The sequence below is a fragment of the Salarias fasciatus genome, chromosome 5, assembly GCF_902148845.1.
Source record: "Salarias fasciatus chromosome 5, fSalaFa1.1, whole genome shotgun sequence".
Lineage (NCBI taxonomy): Eukaryota > Metazoa > Chordata > Actinopteri > Blenniiformes > Blenniidae > Salarias > Salarias fasciatus.
Window position 1 is genome coordinate 11,895,978 of NC_043749.1, and position 17,316 is coordinate 11,913,293.

Consider the following 17,316-nt stretch of genomic DNA (forward strand, 5'->3'; position numbering starts at 1 on the left):
TTTAATATTTGCCAAATGTCTCTAAAGAAAAGAATTTTCATCCCATAAACCTTTTGAGGAGTGAAAGACGAAACACTGCATCGCAGGTAAATGTTTGAGTGTGAAGCTGAAGACCTGAATGTTGAAACAGAAGCCATACTGTAACCATTGCTTGTTGCTCTCAGGTATATTTGGAAACTCATGCATTGTGTTCTTCATTTTACCATTTTTTTTATTATTTTTTTTCCGCTGTACGGTGAATTTAGCCACAAACTGTTTTGATGTGAAAAGCTTTTCCACTCTCGAGGTGCCGCATTAGTGCAGACCTGACAGCAGTACTCACCCAATACTGTTGCTCAGGGCCACGAATGCAGCACTTCTGTCTCAATACTGTACATTCATGTGGTTCAATGACAGTTGCACTTCTTTGTTGTAATAAGTATGACTTAAGGTGGTCCTCTGTGGGGGAAATTCAGCTTTTTTTTCTTTTTTTAAGACAATATCTGAATTCATGAAAGTATTGGAATAGTAGCTTCATCCTGGTCACTGCATGCAAAAATCCCCAACCTTTTCCCTGGAGACCTCCGACTTCCTCCGACGCAGAAGTCTGCTGTCAGGCTGGTGTTGGACTGAACTTTTTAACAGTTCAGGCATCGAATCATTCGAAACAACTTGATTTGATGCTCAGTTGCTGCTATTTGTACTCTTAAGAAACCAAAACCTCCAGCAGCCTGTCCTCCAGACACACGCTGGGTGTAGACACTTTATTCTCTTCTGTGTTCTGTGTTTCCGCTGGTTATTGTTCTTGGAGAGTTAATCATTTTCTCCTGCAGCTGTTGCATGTCTTCTCTTTAAAGTATCCTGTCTTTTTTCCTTCCATAAGGATTTTTGTTGTTTTTTTTTTTTTACACTTGAAACAATCATCTAAACATGCCAAAAATGTAAATTAAAGTAACGATATTAAACTGATCACAGAATTATTGACTCCATGTATGTCTCTTTTCTGCTTTAAATTCAATTAAACTGATTCAACTAGATTAGATGGACTCTGTTGTTGCTCCCAGATGGTGGCATGAAGTCTTGTGAGACAAGTTCCAAATACTTTAAAATGTAGTTTGCTGAAAAGTATACTGTCCAAAATCACACCACCGGAAATGAGTTTAAAGTTTGAATTTTTCTGATTTCACCTAATAAGCCATTTCTATTGTTAAAGCTTTGACTGACTGTATTTGACAACTTCCATTTTTTTCTCTCTATTTCATTAAAATAATTGATTTACATCAATTATTAATTACATAATAAATCCATCCACTTTCCAGTCCCTGACACGGAGACGGACTGACACTCACATTCCCGCCCCGCGGTCCACCAGATCAAACAGTGGTGTCAAACATTGACACAGGTGCTGCTGACATGTTTTGTCACTTTGCTTCGGTGAAACATCGTTTCCAGTCAGTCACTGCTCGGTTTAACTTGAAGTATATTTAATGAAAACTGGTGTGAATGAGTGCTGTGCTTAGAACTCTTAATGACAGTGATATCTAAATACATGCTTCAAAGCTGTCAGAGAACTTTAGCCAACAATAGCAGTCGGTAGAAAATCAGTCTCGAGTATAACTGGCACATAAAGGAGTTTGAAATGTTAATTCTATCCAGTTCTCTTTGGAGATGTTGAAGAAATGACAGTCTGTGCCTAAAAGTTGGGAGCCTAAAACCATTAAAATCTTTAAACAGAAACACTTAGATTACTTTTAAGCGCTGCATGTTTATCGACGGCGGTACGATCTGTTGCACTTCAGAGGAGAACGAGGTTAGAGCGCTTAGAAATTCAATCCGACCAACGGATGTGATGCAGATATTATTTAGCTGAACCCATTTGGTCCCATTCTTTGTATTGTCGCTTCTCAAATGGAAATCAATGGCCTCCGCAGCATGAAAGGCGCTCATTAAAAGATAAATGAAGAAAGATAATGGGGGTCTGGAAATGAACGACTGTGAAAACAAAGAGACGACAGTCCGGTGAGAAGGATGTGCTTGGAGCAGGCAGATGACGGTTACAGCATATCTGACTGATTAATGCAAGTGAAGGTCTGAAAGGGCCTTGATGGCCGTTCTGCGTTGATGTCTCTGTACAATACCCCGCAAAAAAAAAGCTTCTTTGTCAGCATAAGAGGGGACGAAAAGTAAAAGGTGTCATTAAACAGGCAGTCAGCCGTGCAAACTGTCTTTACTGGTAATTTTAATTGTTTCCCAATGCCAAATCAGCATCATACAAATCATTAAAAACTACTGTGCAAACATATATTCCATAACAAGTTATAAAATAGAAAGTGTTTTACATATAATATACACTGGACTACATTTAAAAATCAGAAGGCCTTTAGAGATGACACACGTTGAGATGTTACACAGAAAACAGGCAGCTGCAGGGACGAACGTCGATAAAGTCCAGGTTGTCAATCACTGTGACAGAGATAAGTAATCTTTGAATTCATGATTTCAAACAGGATTTGTTTTTTGCTTTTGTTTTCCTTCCAAAAAGTGAACAAACTTGATTCCCCAAAGAATATTCAAAATAAGATGCTTCATTTTTCTGTGCAATGTTGCTTTAGTTTGTTGCCGTAGCTTTACATGCAATAAAAAACTGATACTTGTAGAGGTTAACATTTGATACAAAAAAAAAAAATTAACAGTTCAGGCATTAAGATGTTGGGACATGAGAAGTAACTAAACTTTGTTTTCCTGTGATCAGAGTAGAAAAGTGTCCCATGAGACGAGAGACATACAGTACAAACTGTGGACTTTCGGGAGCCCTGACCACATTTTTCATCCCTGAGAGAAGAATTGCACAGTGTCGTTTCGGAGAAGAGCTAAATACCAATCCAGCACATTCTTCGCGTATGTTCAATTTTCACTATAGATTACAGCAATTTCTCCCAATTTCTCCAACATTTCATAAAGCACGGTCTGTGAAGGCCACGTAAGGATTTCTGTGATTGATGCATTCTGGCACAGCCTGTAATTAAGACGTACCATTAAGTGCTACATTAAGTTTAAGAGTGTCTTTGACATAAAATGCCACTTATGATGCACATAATTATAACATGAGGTACAGAGAAGCAGTGACTCAATTTAACATGGACCCATTTTCCAGTAAAATTAATAGCATATAAAGCATTATAAAAAAACAAAAAAGGAAATGAATACGACATCTTTAGATCTTTAGAGGAGTAAAATGCAAATAAAGAAAAAAGGAAAAAGTATGTACTTCACTGCACAAAGCTGAATCTATGATCTACCTATAAACTGAGGAAATAAACCTGACAAAGTGTTTTACGGTGGGTGGACATGACATTAAGATTGTATGGCGCTCTTATGATTCACAGTCCTCCTCCTCCTCTTCGTCGTAATGGCGGTTCCTCTTGATGATATCCTCGGCACTCATCTCCTCCGCGTCGCTCCCCTCTTTGTCCTCCTCCCAGAAGCCCACGTCTTGAGAGGCGCGGTTGTGTTTTGGCTGCGGCGGAGGGGAGGGGGACGGGGAAGGGGAGCTTTCGGGCGAGAGGCTCCTCACAGAGCTTTCTCTTTCTCGGGCCTTCCTGTCAGCCGCTGCATCCGGTTCCCGCGGCCCGTCCTCCGGCGAGGCCTTGCTTCTCATGGCGGCGGCGGCGGCGGCTTTACTCGGCGCTTTCTGCTCGCTTTGCTCTTTCGCCTGATCCACATCTGCCTTCTTTTCGTCGCGAGACTCTTTGGGCGCTTGCTTCTCCTCGAACGACGCTCTCCATTCCAGCAGGGACTTGAGGGGGCGCCGCGGCTCCCTGGGCCCCGCGCTGCGGGAGACGGTCGGTTTGGCGGCGACGGTGAACGGTCGGCTGCGCTCCTTCAGGGAGGAGCTCCTCCTCAGGCTCGTCAGCTCGGCCCGCTCCGTGCTCTGGAACGACGACGGCGAGTCGTCCTCCGGCGGCCACTTCCCTCTCTTGGCTCGGTTGGAGGGGACGCCCTCCGTGACCGGACTGAGCGGCGCCATCCCAGAATGCACCTCGCCGGCCGGGGGAGGCCAGGCAATCCTCAGCCTGCGCGCCTCGGCCGGTTTCTCCGCGGGCTGGCTCTTTTCCGCGGAGCCGGCGCGCGCCAGCAAGGCGGTGATATCCGTCACCTTCACCTGAGGGGACGTCTCCACGGGCGTGGTGGGCTCCGCCTCCGAGCCGCTCTCCGCTTTAGGCGTCACCTTCACCGGTCTGTCCTCTTCTCTCGGCTTCGCGACGTCTTCCCCGTCCTCGCCGTCGACTCGCGGTTCCCACAGCTCCTTATGAGGCCGGTGGCCAAAGCCTTCATCGTAGTTGCCTTTGGACTTGAACAGCTGGCTGAAATGCGGCTTACAGTAGATGCTCCCATGCAGGGAAGCATAATTCGCCAAACTAGAAAGAAAGGGGATAAAGAATATTACTTTTGCCTGAGAGGACAGCGTCTTCTCCAACAAAATTCCTAATAAATACGATGAAGAGCAGAACGAAGACGAAGCCTTTTCTACCTCAGCTTTGCGTTGCAGTGAACACAGCGGAAGCAGTTTTTGTGGTAAGTCTGTTGATAAGCCACGAGTCTCTCCAGCGGGTAGACCGTCTTCTGACAAACGACGCACGTCTCCCTCACCGCCGGGGTGAACTTCTGAAAAGATAAACGCGGTCACATACTTTCAGGAGTCGTCGGGCCTGAAATTGTTGGGTATTTTCTGAGCGTCTGCTGGGATGACTCACCCTGGTCGCTTTGGGTTGCTCGGTGCTTTCCCCTGAAAGACAATAAAAAGCTTAGTCAGAGAAATCAGAGCTGGATCTCGCCTCGCAATGCCAGCCTTGGCTTTCAAATGACACCAAACCAAAAAAAGAAATCAGCACAGGATTTTTTTTAAAATAAAAAAACGTTTAGGTTGCTTTTTTTGTTTGTTTTAAATAAAAGCTCAAACTCATGAAGTGTAATGTACAAACAATTTCCTCATTTGATAGGAAACTATATTATCAGTGTATCCATAAAGCTAAACTAACCATTGCAGTCTGCAGTGTGCTGTCCGTTTACAGCTGCAGGTGACTTTGGAGCAGACGTCTCTGAGGCCACGCCCTGGAAGAGAACCCACACACCACACACACACCACACACACACCACACACACACCACACACACACCACACACACACCACACACACACACACACACACACACACACACACACACACACACACACACACACACACACACACACACACACACACACACACACACACACACACACACACACACACACACACACGCTTTGTCTGAATTCATCAGGTCAGATCAGTAAGTGTGAGCAAATTCCTTACATGGTATGAAGGTAGAATATAACAATAGAGGGGGGAGAAAGAAAGCTGAAAGAAACTTAAACCATCACTATAAATATATCCGCTGTGGCGACTCCAGAAGGGAGCAGCCAAAACTTGTCCACAAAGTATAAACTGTCCACTGAAGGATCAATCTTTATAAATACAGAGCAGGAGACTCTATTCTCAAATTAATTTTCAAACCAATGATGGTTTTGAAGGAGACCATTGCTTTTATTTTGTCATTCAAATTAAAATAATAATTCAATTAATTTAAAAAGGAAACGCTCTGAACCCTTCAAGTAGCCACCTCTCCACCCACAACGTAGGAGACAGTAAATTTCTCATGCTTCTTTTATTGCGTGAACTTACGGATCGCGTGTTTTCCTGTTTAATAACAGCAGCCTGGTACTTGGCCATCTTTTCCCTCAGGGACGATGAGTCCAGCGCTCTGTCAGACACCGGCGGGCCTGAAGCGGGAGAGAGGATCAAAGTAAAGGCTTTGCCGGCGAGTGTTTTGCATGAAACCCACGCAGATAAGAAACGCTGCTGCGTTCAACTAAATCAGCTTACTGCTGTGCTGCTCCGTGTCCTCTGATGAAGAGCTGCGCAGCGTTGTTCTGCCACCCTGCAACAACACGGCAAATGATGAGCTCGGACACACAATAAACTTCCATATATATATATATATATATATATATATATATATATATATGTGTGTGTGTACAAATATACACACAACAAAGTTGTTTTCATGCAGCTTAAATCAATCCAAACATCCGTATAATTTCTCAAAGAGAGTTGGTGAACAGTGTGTGTGAGGCGCTGCCAAACCTGTTCCTCACGTCTGTGAGATTAATGGAAATCTGAAGTCATCAGTATGAAAACATCACACACACACGCCAGCAGGAAGATGACACACACACTGCCAGAAGTCAACTCAAGTAAAAAACAGAACAGCTGCGTGTATTCTGACTCAACAATAAAACTGAGAAGTAACCACAATGTGGTCAGACAGAAAATGAGCATCGCACAGATTTGAGTTCAGTAGAGACAGACGGCCGCATTTCATCTGAACTGTGCTTGACAAGTCAAGTGATAAAACAATAACTCAAACAACAACATATGCAAATGTTTACTTTGTCTTCATGCAAAGAATTACAAGGATATTTTAAAAATGTTCATGTTCATACCGATTTGTGAACAACCTGCCGCAGTGATTCTGCTCCGACTTACGTTAGAGAAAGTCACTTTTTCTGCGAGAGGATTTCTGCAGCCTTCAGCATACTTCTGATCAAACTCACCCTCAATACATTATTTAGACGCCAACGTAGTTTTGCCTGCAAGCATTAATGTTCCACACCCTTGATCCACAGTGTTTCCCATGTTCCCCAGAACCAGCATTTTTCTGCATGTGCTCCCTAAATTCATCTCTTCAAGGACACAGCGATTGAAATCCCAGTCCATATCTCATATCTGCACTGTGTGCCTCCATCGTGTGTTTAACCTGCCGTCCAAAGAAACACAGCTACTCCACTGCACTTCACCGAGTCCGAGTTATCCAGAACGCATATGAGTGGAAACAGTTGAGCTAAACTGTTCATTTCTGTGGGCTACATTAAAGGAAGTGCATCGTCCCACTGTGTCGCCTACTTTCACTGTTGAGCTCAATGAAACCGGACAGTGACATCCTGATCATACATGCTAACATGTTGCACTTTACTGGAGGGGTGTTCAGACTGTTAGGCCGGCGTTGTGTTATAAAGTCCCTAGTCTAACAAATGAATGTTAAAAATGTAAAGTTCTTCAGATAAAACTGCTGAAAAGGTCAGCAAGAGTGAGGTAAAAACAGTGTGTGCTCCTCTTCTTGTTTTTAAACACATAAAAAGCTGCGCAATATGACAGAATACTGAATAAAATGAAGCCCCAGACTGGCAAAGGCCATGAAAAATGAGCCGTAGATGATGAAAAGTGAGATAAAGAACAATTGCTTTTCATAAGTGATTGTGTGAAGCTTGAGACGGCCTTGGGTCAGGAATGTTCCTGCATTCCCGTTACAGAAGGTGAGGAGTGCTTGTTGTTTTGAGCCGAGAGGGAAAAAAAGACAGTGAGAAGGAATGAAAAGGGGAAGAAAGGAATGGGTGGAAGAGACCTGAGGGTAAATCCAGATGGAAAGCGACGGCCCTAAAATCATCCGGGACACAGAGTAGAAAAGGAAAGCACACATCCGAGTACAAAGGAATACGAAAATCTTCAACACATAAATATGCAGCTATATAGAATCAAACAAGGGAAACTTAAAAACAGCATCGAGAGCAACAGACTTTTTCTCTGATGTTACCGAGAGCGTTGCTGCCATGTATAAACCAATTAATTAGAAATTATAAGTTCACAGTGGGGTTAGAAACGCAACTTTGAGTAAATAAGTTGTCCACATGTTAAAAACTGTGCTTTTATCTCAAGAGATTCAGAAAATATATTCATGTCTTACACCACTGGACAACATCCGCACAGTAGATCCCATTATAAACAAAGGCTGCAAACATGGAGAATGAGAGCTGCCTGAGTGCTGCTTTCAGAGTCTCATTCATTAAATATTCTTACACACAAATGATCTCCTGTAAAAACTAAATGATAACAAATAACTTGCATGCAACGTTTATAGAACTGGAAAGACTTGAATAATGCATTTCTTGGTTGATGTGTCCATGACGCTACCAAAGCATGAATATTTGATGAAAACGTGGATACAGATAAATGAGGATACAGATAAACACATTACCTTGACCACTGTGTCCTCTCCCTTCTCAAACTTCATCTTCAGGTTGTTCAGAAGCGCTCGAGGCTGCTCAGAAGAGCCGCGAGGGCTGGTCGGAACTTGCTCGTCAGGCTTTTCAGGTCGTCTGCTGAACGTCGGCTCATCCTTGTCCATCTCTCTTTGCTTTTCCCGCTTTGGAGCTGCCGCCGCGTCCGGCTTGAGCTGGCCTCCCTGATCAGGATGTGGGCCGGGACTCTTCAGTGGAGGACTGTACTCACTGGTGGAAGGGAACCTAGTCAGGGACAGAGGCCGCTGCTGGGAGCGAGGCTGGCTCGGAGGTGGAGCGGCGGGTTTCTCCTTGAAGCTCCCCGCTTGTTCCCAACGCTTCTTCAGAGCACTCAGGTTGCCTGACCGCATGGAGGTCGCTGCACCGTCATGAGACTAAACAGAAGATAACAGAAATTCAATTACTTCCCAAACAGCGGCAAAAGCAGCCGTTTCGTTTCGCATACAAGTTGAACTATAAAGTTATTCCCATTAGAGGCCAGAGCACATTCTGTAAGGCATGCAGTGAGTGTGTCTGGTCATTACAGTGAAGGAGAGGAAATGCCTGAATCTGAGCTTGGCTTTACTGCTAGATTAGGTGAACAGCTGTTCAAAGCTGGTCCAGGAAATAGATGCTATTCTTTGGCTGCCGAGTTCTTGAAGGCTGGGTCAAGACGGAGCGAACCGGGCCGAGCGTGCATTTTTTTAGCTGCATTCCTTTCCACATGACAATTCCACCTTTCCCAAAAACCACCGGGGATGCCTTTGTTCGCCACTCGCTCGGTGCCGTTGGTGACAGCCAAAGAGCAGTAAACAGCGCGAGGAAACAACGGGAGGCACACTGCTGTCAGCAGGAGCTTCCTTAATTGTCAAAAAGAGGAATGAAGCACTGAAAAAAAGAGGATCTAGATGTAGGAATGAGTCGTCAATGTATGAGTAAACCGATCGACTTCTCAATCAGACAGAAAAATCAAACGATTACTGGCCGAGTTCGGGTCGAAATTACACATTTCAACACTTGCTCAAATCAAACTGCAAATACAAAATGCTTGTAAAGTTGATTTAGAGATCGTTACATTAGACAAACAAAAGCACGATTAGCTTACAAATTTAAGATAAAACCACAGCAAAACTTAGTGCATCGCTGGAACATCTGAAAACAAGTTACATTAACACGCAGACATTAACATGCAAAGTCAAGAAAATCTAAGAAGGACTGAAAAAGACTGGAAAGTCCTGAACGACAGCGATTAAATCTAAAGAAAGGACAAAAAAAACAAAAAAACAATACAATTGCTATCTTTGTCAGGCAAGTCCAATGAAAATTGAAAGAACTGGACAGTGACCAGATTGTTCTCCATTTTTCAAGCAAAGCAGACAAAAAAAAGAAACCTTTGTGAGTGCGACGAAGTGGTCAAACTAGATGAAGCCACAGTTAGACAGCAAGGGAAGCGGCTTTTTTGGTTGGTCCTTTCTCTACTGGTCAGCGTGCTGAGAGACAGCGAAAGGTGGAGCACTCCCAGATGTTACTGCTGCACAAAATCTAGTTAGAAGAGCTAGTCCAACCCCTTCAACAGCAGAGTAGAGAGCGAGAGAGAGAGAGACAGAGAGAGACTGACAAAGAGAGCGAGAGAGAGAGAGAGAGAGAGAGACTCAGAATACCCAGGAAACCAGAGCAGGAAATGATATGTTCAGGGAAAAGTTAACTCTTTGTTCACTGTGTCACAGTGAGTCTTTTCACACTTAAAAAGATCCTCAGTATGGGGACAGGATACAAATAGTTCAAATAGTTGAGGTTAGGCAGAAAAAACTCAAATCTAAGACAGATTGTAAAATACGCTAAATGATCTTAATGGAGCACTGTGCCACAAAATCTCGCTCTGCTGTGTTGCGTGTTTGAGAATGGCAAACAAACTGTGATCACATGTTGGTGGGAGGTCGACGTGGCGGTCAGCGGTTTGTACCGCCTTCTCACAGCAGTAAACAGGTTTGATTCTGTGCCCGGGCTAATTGGCTGTAGACTTGTGGGTGTACCCCAGCTTTCACACAACATGAGCTTTGAAGCCATGAAGTGGGTAAGGATTGTCAAACGATCAATAAGAATGAGTTTGATGAGAACAAGCAAGTCAGTCGGTTATCAGCTTTACTCAGGCTACACCATACAGCGAAAGCCAAACCAACAATAAATTATCATTTCTATTTTAACTGGGTGTTTAGGATTTTTGGATTTCAGAAAGCTTGTCTCCACTGTTATTGGAAGATTCCTGTAGAAAGCTTTTTCATCTCCAGTGTGCCCTGAGCGACCCGTGTTGCCACAGGGTGAGGATCAAACACTAACATCAGACCCTCTGTGCTCCAGGACATCAGTTCTCAGGACAGTTTTTTTAAGACGCAATATTTTCACAAGAAACGTGATATATTAAAAAAATACAGTAGCTGTGACAAAATGTTGCCAAACTTGGTACATAAAGTGTTCATAAAGGATTATCAGAGACCAAAATAAATACCTCAAACTGCCACTGAGCACGCACGCACACAAACACACACACACACACACACATACACACACGAAAACAGATGGTCATTCAGTCTCAGTCAAACTTGGCTCAGACACCTCAGGCCATGTGAGTGTAATCCACATATATTTTAACTAGACGTCTGCAGTCGTATCATCTAACAAACTTACACCCCGACAGTTCCAGGCCATTTAACTTCAGACAAAGTGCCTACAATTAATCACAATGAAATATAAATTGGTACAAATCACGAGACTCCAGAAAAACAACTTGAACTTGACAAATATGAATGTCTCTTCATTACAGTGCCATTATACAAACCGACCGGAGCCGCGCTGCCTTGTCATACATTCATATCACATTTCTCACGCAGTGAAAAAAGGCTGCGGGCCCCGTCGTTAAGAGTCAGACCATTAAACACAGACTGAAGAGACTAACAAGCTGTTCTAGTGTCTGTACAGAACATACACTGGGAAACCACATGACACACAACCATGAAAACATTACCTTATATTTCTTCATGGTATTAATTGATCAGCCGCCCGTTAATAAATCCAGGTTTGTTTATCAGCCTTTTACTCAGACAAAGCAGCTAACTAACAGTTGGATCCACAGTAAGCATTGAAAGGGGATTAAACTGAAGCGGGATTAAGGGTTTGATACCCTGCCCATCACAACAAGTGGCCAATAAGGAGTCGGACAGGACAAGACATTTGGTCCAGACAGCGTGTTGGCATGGTGACACAGTGTGCATGTGTGCGTGCGCGTCCGTGTGTGTGTGCATCTCTACATGCTGCAATTAGTTTAGCACCACTGGCAGTTACGGGGCAAATGAAGCAAGACATGCACACTTCATTTAATCATGCAGTAGCTATGAGGGGCTGATTGAACGCGCTGTAAACAAGGTGTGTCACCGAGTGAAAAGTGTGGCTGGCAATTTATCTACTCAAGTGCTCCATCTTCGAGTGAAAAACCCCAACCTCGCCGTTTAATGTATCAAAGCAGGGAGCAACAGCACGCAGCCCATTCAACATCTTGAGGTGATGAATGTAACCGGGACACTTCTACAATCCATCTGTGGAAACCATTAAACAATAACAACACTTACTCCTTTTTTCTTCTCTGCAGCTGACTCTTCAGCAGCTTTCTGGTACCTGAAATAGAGGAAAACAACACTGACCTCTGGTGACTCCAAACAAACACAAGCGTGCTCTCTTTCAAACAACTTGTGGGATGTGCTCAAGTGGAAAATCAATGACAAACTGACTGCAGCTCTAAAAATTTAAAGGTTTATTTTCAAGTTTAAAAATTCACAGTTTCAACAACATTTAGGCAGCATATAGCAATCTGTGTATTCTCAATAATCTTGGTTTGTATCAATGAATCATTAAATCGTGAGCTTTTAAGGTGTTTAATCTTATTATTTAACTAAAATCATGAACATTAATTTAAAAAATTTGCTAGCTCTAAAATGTGAGGGTTCTGATCAGCAGTTTGACCAAGCTTCAATTAATAGAGCACAATTCAGTTTTTATGAAAAACAATCTATTTAATCCCAGATATTAGAAGGACAGACGAATTTTCACAAATGTTTAAAAAATAAGAATAACATTATTGTTCATGTATAATGTAGTCAGAAGTTACATCTAGCTAAAAAACAATAGAGCTATTGTTCTCGTAGATTTTCTTTGTATGTAGAAAAATCTGGGTAAAGAAGTAGATGGAGAAAGCAGAAGTTGTTGAACAGTTCACCTCCGGACATGTATGAGTTACCGAATGTTGAGCAGCTGTTTCTGACGGATAGAAACGCAACAGAAAATGTTGCTTCACAGTGTGAAGCGCAGCCAGACGACGGTCGTATCAGTTTTGACTCAGTCATGAGATGATTTCAGGTTGTCTGGTCACAGGACTGTGACTAAGGTCGTGCACAAACCTTTCTCACTGTGCCACAGACCTTATCATTTTTAAGCAGTGATAATAGAAATTGTCCCGACGGGCCATCTGTCGTCAGACGGAGGACAACAAGTGCACAGAGTGTTTCTGCCTCAAGGCTTAAAAGGAGTTGCACAGGAAGGCACAACACGGAAAGACAAAGTAACAATTTAACCAAGCACTCATTTAAATTAGGTCAGAGGAGTCAAAAGTCATAACATCAGCCAAATGTTTCAGAACTCGCTGCCCTTCTTATCCACTTTTACTCCCACTGACCAAGTAATGAGTTCATGTGGGTGTACTTCAAGTTAAAATATTCCAAAACAGTTACAGGGTTTTTCTCCTTGGAAATTTAGACAGTAAAAATGTTTGGGGATTTGGCAAAAGACAATATAGGGTAGCGTGTCCACCATTTAATGCTGTGTTGGTTTCTATTTTGACTTTCACTCTTTCGACAGGTAGTTGTAGAAGTAGAAATGAATATCAAGTGGTTCAGAAAACGAGGTTTTACTTACTTGGAGAAGCGCTCTGCGATGGCATTGCTTTTGCCTCGGCCTCCGACCAGAGACAGCTCCTTGGCAGTGATACGCAAGGACTGCGTCACCCAAGACTTTCGACTGAATGGACCAGGTTCCATCTTTGGCGAGTCCCTGAATACATACAGAGACATCTGATGTAAGTTCCCAGAATGTGCTGTATCTTTCCCACTCATCTGTACGGTCTATTGGTGTGTCGCAATCAATCACTTATTTCACAATCAGCCAGTTCATCTGCAGGCTGGAACTAAATGAGTGACTTTGAGGACCTTGTGGTTGATTTTCAATGGCTATGTACATGTTTATTCAGCAAATGGCTGTGACTGATATTTTTGTGTCTTCTGGGAAGTTGGAATAAACATGGAACTGGGGATATTATGCATACATTAAAATGCATATTTTAAAAATATCCATTTTAAAAAACAACAATTATTCACAACGATTTTACTATGCTAACTCTATGAGTAGGATAGTATGATGAACCTATGCTATCACTGCCTCGGCTTGACTTGAAATCAAAATGTCGAGGCATTCTTCGTCTTCTTGTCTGACATTGCTTAACAATCCATGTGAATTTCAACTGACTATCGAGATATAACATCTGCCAACTGTATTTAAGCCAACAAGATCATCATACTGACAATACTTTATAGCAGGATCAGGCAAAGTGCCCACTGACAAAAAGCCTTTGTTAAAAGCCGCTGGCTGAAATCCTTTGTCATTGAGAGCATTCATACTTATATCATGGCTTGACCATAGAGTCGAGACATAACGGCTGTTGCTCTGCGTCAGTCTGTACGTCTCGCCACCTCCCACTGCTCAACACACATACCAAAGGGTCTCTGCACATAGAGTTATGCGCGCAAACACAAAAGTCAACATGTACAAACATGCACTCCAACTTGTGCCGCTTGATTACAACATGGCAACACGAACTCAGCAATGCGAAGCCGAGCATCAGCACATTATCATTCTGTGAGGACAGCTCACAAAGAGCCACATTCACAGCGGACTGACGTAAGGCTGAGTCGCACTGCTACGCAATTGCTCATCTTCCCATGTTTTATACCTTGATGAGCCCGGACTTGAAAGTGACAAGTCTTCCTTGTCTGTTAGAACGGACCATGAATCAGTTTATGACAAACCATAACCCCGAAACCCTGCCAGCTGCAGACGATAGCTTCAACAATCATTTATCTGGCTATCAGGGTCTCTTCGCTCAGGCACGCCTGTTTTGTCACCCAGATTCAGAGCTACACTGGTGCCAAGTGTGAGGACTTTGGACTGAACTTTATCACAGGCAACACTAAACACTCAGAATCAGGGCAGTCCATTCATACTATATCCCTGGACTTATCAATTTAGATAAATTGAGTTGCAAATGTTACAAATCAGAAATACATATTTCTCTGTTATCATGCGCAATTACTACTACTTACTCTCACAGTGTTGACGTTTTAAGATAAACTGAGATAAAAATTGAAAACCAGACGCACAAGTGCTTTCATATGCTTTATAAATGGAATATTGAGGTTGAGGCTATTTATTGCAGCTGCGGGTTTTCAAGCCTGTAAGGCAAGTTAGTTGAGTTTGTCAATTGATTAATTCTATGAACCTAGAATTAGGTACAAAACTGCTTTATAGGATACAATAGAGTAGAGCCCAGTGACACACCCTGGACTAGTCACTGTCACAAGGATAATGCAGGTTGACTGACTTTAGAGTCGCTTGTCCACTTGCTTTGCATATCCTTCAGTCTCAAAGTAGTAAGTCTGGGTAATTGTAGAAAACTGAATTAAAAAGTCCACAAATACACTACAAGGGTTGGGATATGACAAATACTTTTCCTAATATAGACGGAATAAGACAGACTGGTTGTTGTTTGCACGTAAACAGCATCAACTGATTAAAACAAAAGAACAGGGTGGAGCGGTAGTCTGCTCTTTGGGTATGCAAAAATAACCTTAATGCTTTGGATTGTGAGTTGCTTTTGCATTTCTTGATCTGGAGACTTTAAAGTAAAATAAGTTACTTTAACAGTATGATATGTTAAAGAGTATCATAACTATATGAGCTAATTTTTTTATTTATTTTTTGTAAACAAGCATCCTTTAATCACTTATATCACACAATCAGCTATAGATATCCTTTCATTTACACAACTCTTGGTATTATTCCTTTGAAATAAGCTCACCATGAGAACACTTCATCTATCTATGAGATATGAAAGACAGGAACGTTCGAATTAAACCATCACAAATGTAGTTTTAGAGTCAAATTCATTGTTGTTGGACGCTTCAAACTTTCACAAGCTCTCAGTCATAGGAGCTTTTGAAATGTGATGATGAAAAACTTATTCACATCCTGCCCTTTGTTATCAGTGAAACATACTGACCCTCACTCCCTATAAAGTTATCCATAACAACAAGTAACCACAACAAAGCTGGTATCTTGAGTCATAAATAAGCAGGGAGTACACATCCGGTAAGCTGTTGTGCCTATTGAGACATATTCTTATCAAAAAAAAAAGGAGAAGAAGAAGACGCACACAAGTATCTGGGCGAAAATAGCTGAGCAAAGAGCCAGAAGCGAGGCACGCAGTGAGGAGATGTGACTTTAGGTCTGGCAGTCTGGCTCGGAGGCCAACATGTCGTCAGAAGACCTTTAATTACAGGTGTACCAGCAAGAGGCTTGCGAGAACACGACAGGTAGCCTCTGATATATGTTTTTATTTTTGTTTGTTTGTTTGTTTTTTTAGAATCAGTGTAGGTTGGAATGATATCAAACCTTAAAAACAAAACAAAAAAAGGTCGGCTGCTTTTGTTCCAATTACCTGGAAGACGCGCACGTGCCTTCATGTAAAATTCTAAACAAAACTACGCTAAACTACTACAGACTCGCGCAGTTTTCCCACTACCCTTCCGAAAGCAGATTTGTTTTCTTAATGCGTATCTTTCCAAGTCCTAGCTTTGACTTTAGTCCTACCTGTGCGAACTTCCGTGCAGCAGTCAGTCTTCCAGTGAGACACCTGACACTCCGTGAGCCGCTGCGTCACCGCCCGGTGTGCGCGAGGGGACAGAGGCGGAGGGAACACAAAGGTGTGGTGGGAGGGGGCAGAGCCGGTCACGTGATCTCCTTTGCCCCAATCACCTATTATGTTTCGTTACCTGGGACTTTTCTGTCTTTTATGTCCTGCTCTTATGGCTATGGAGAAAACACCGGGAGGAAAAGAAGAAGGCAGTGCTGCCAAACAGCAGCAACACCCATCCTACAATTCTATTTTTTTTTTCTTTTTGATAATAAAATATATTTTTGGGAGACTAATCGATTCAATCAATGATTCCCAAACTGAGATGCAGTGTCAAGTGCACTGTACAATTTTTATGTATCATACTCTTATTGTGAAGTCTTCTGCTTTGTCATATGAGAGTGATATGTCTAAAACAATTTACTCAAATTTAAATCAGAGGTCACATCAAGCGTCTACAGCCTTGATTTTATTAAGAGAGCTCATGTAAAATCATAGTTAAACTTTTTAAGAATAGTTATACTTGTCGCAACATAACTTTTCCCACAGTTTTTTCAATTGTTTATTTCTTTTTAAATCTTTGCAAAAATCAACAGTGTTGGAGTCCCTGTCTAAGGCAGTGTCTCTCTACTAATCCTGGGCTGTTATAGGGGAAGTACACACATTTCTCAGAACTGGGACGAGGTGTAGCATTCAAGTGAATGACTGAAATGTTTTTCAAGTTCACTTGAAGGTGACACCAGATCACTGTTACCATTCTGACAGCAAAAGATCATGATCTGTCCACATTTCATCTGAACTAAAGAAATCAACATCTTCATCAATAAAGATATTGTTGTCAAGCTGCTAGTCATTTCAAAGAGAAAAAGACAATATACCTCAATTTAATAGAAATCTTTGGCATCCCATTTTTAAACATTATGGAAATACAGTTATACTTTTATCAGTCATGGGCCAACACACTGTTGGTGTGCCGCACTCTGTTGCAGTCCGCAGCTCCGAGTGTGTGTAGTCAGGGGAATAGGAGTTAAATGCATCAAAGAAATTTCTCCAAAGTAGTCAATAAAGTATCAAAAATTTAAATAAATTCAAATCACCCAGTGGCAGTACCAGTATGCTTGTCCACTCCCTGGTCACCTCCGACCTGGGCAACTGTAATTCTCTTCTCTCTGG

General features: G+C 42.3%; 1 protein-coding gene across 2 annotated transcripts; it reads right to left on the reverse strand.

Moving 5' to 3' along the window:
- Positions 1-2,198: 2,198 nt before the first annotated feature.
- Positions 2,199-16,173, reverse strand: lima1a (LIM domain and actin binding 1a). Of its 2 annotated transcripts, XM_030090685.1 has the most exons (10): positions 16,101-16,173; positions 13,095-13,229; positions 11,756-11,801; positions 8,111-8,527; positions 5,902-5,956; positions 5,701-5,798; positions 5,019-5,091; positions 4,734-4,765; positions 4,511-4,644; positions 2,199-4,397 (listed from the first exon to the last, which is right to left on the reverse strand). In XM_030090685.1, exons 2-10 carry the CDS (start codon positions 13,214-13,216, stop codon positions 3,353-3,355), a joined length of 2,022 nt encoding a protein of 673 aa, XP_029946545.1. In that variant the 5' UTR covers positions 13,217-13,229; positions 16,101-16,173; the 3' UTR covers positions 2,199-3,352. The 2 variants fall into 2 exon arrangements, with proteins under 2 accessions (XP_029946545.1, XP_029946546.1); XM_030090686.1 differs by lacking the exons at positions 11,756-11,801; positions 13,095-13,229; positions 16,101-16,173 and adding an exon at positions 9,524-9,745.
- Between the last annotated feature and the right edge of the window lie 1,143 nt (positions 16,174-17,316).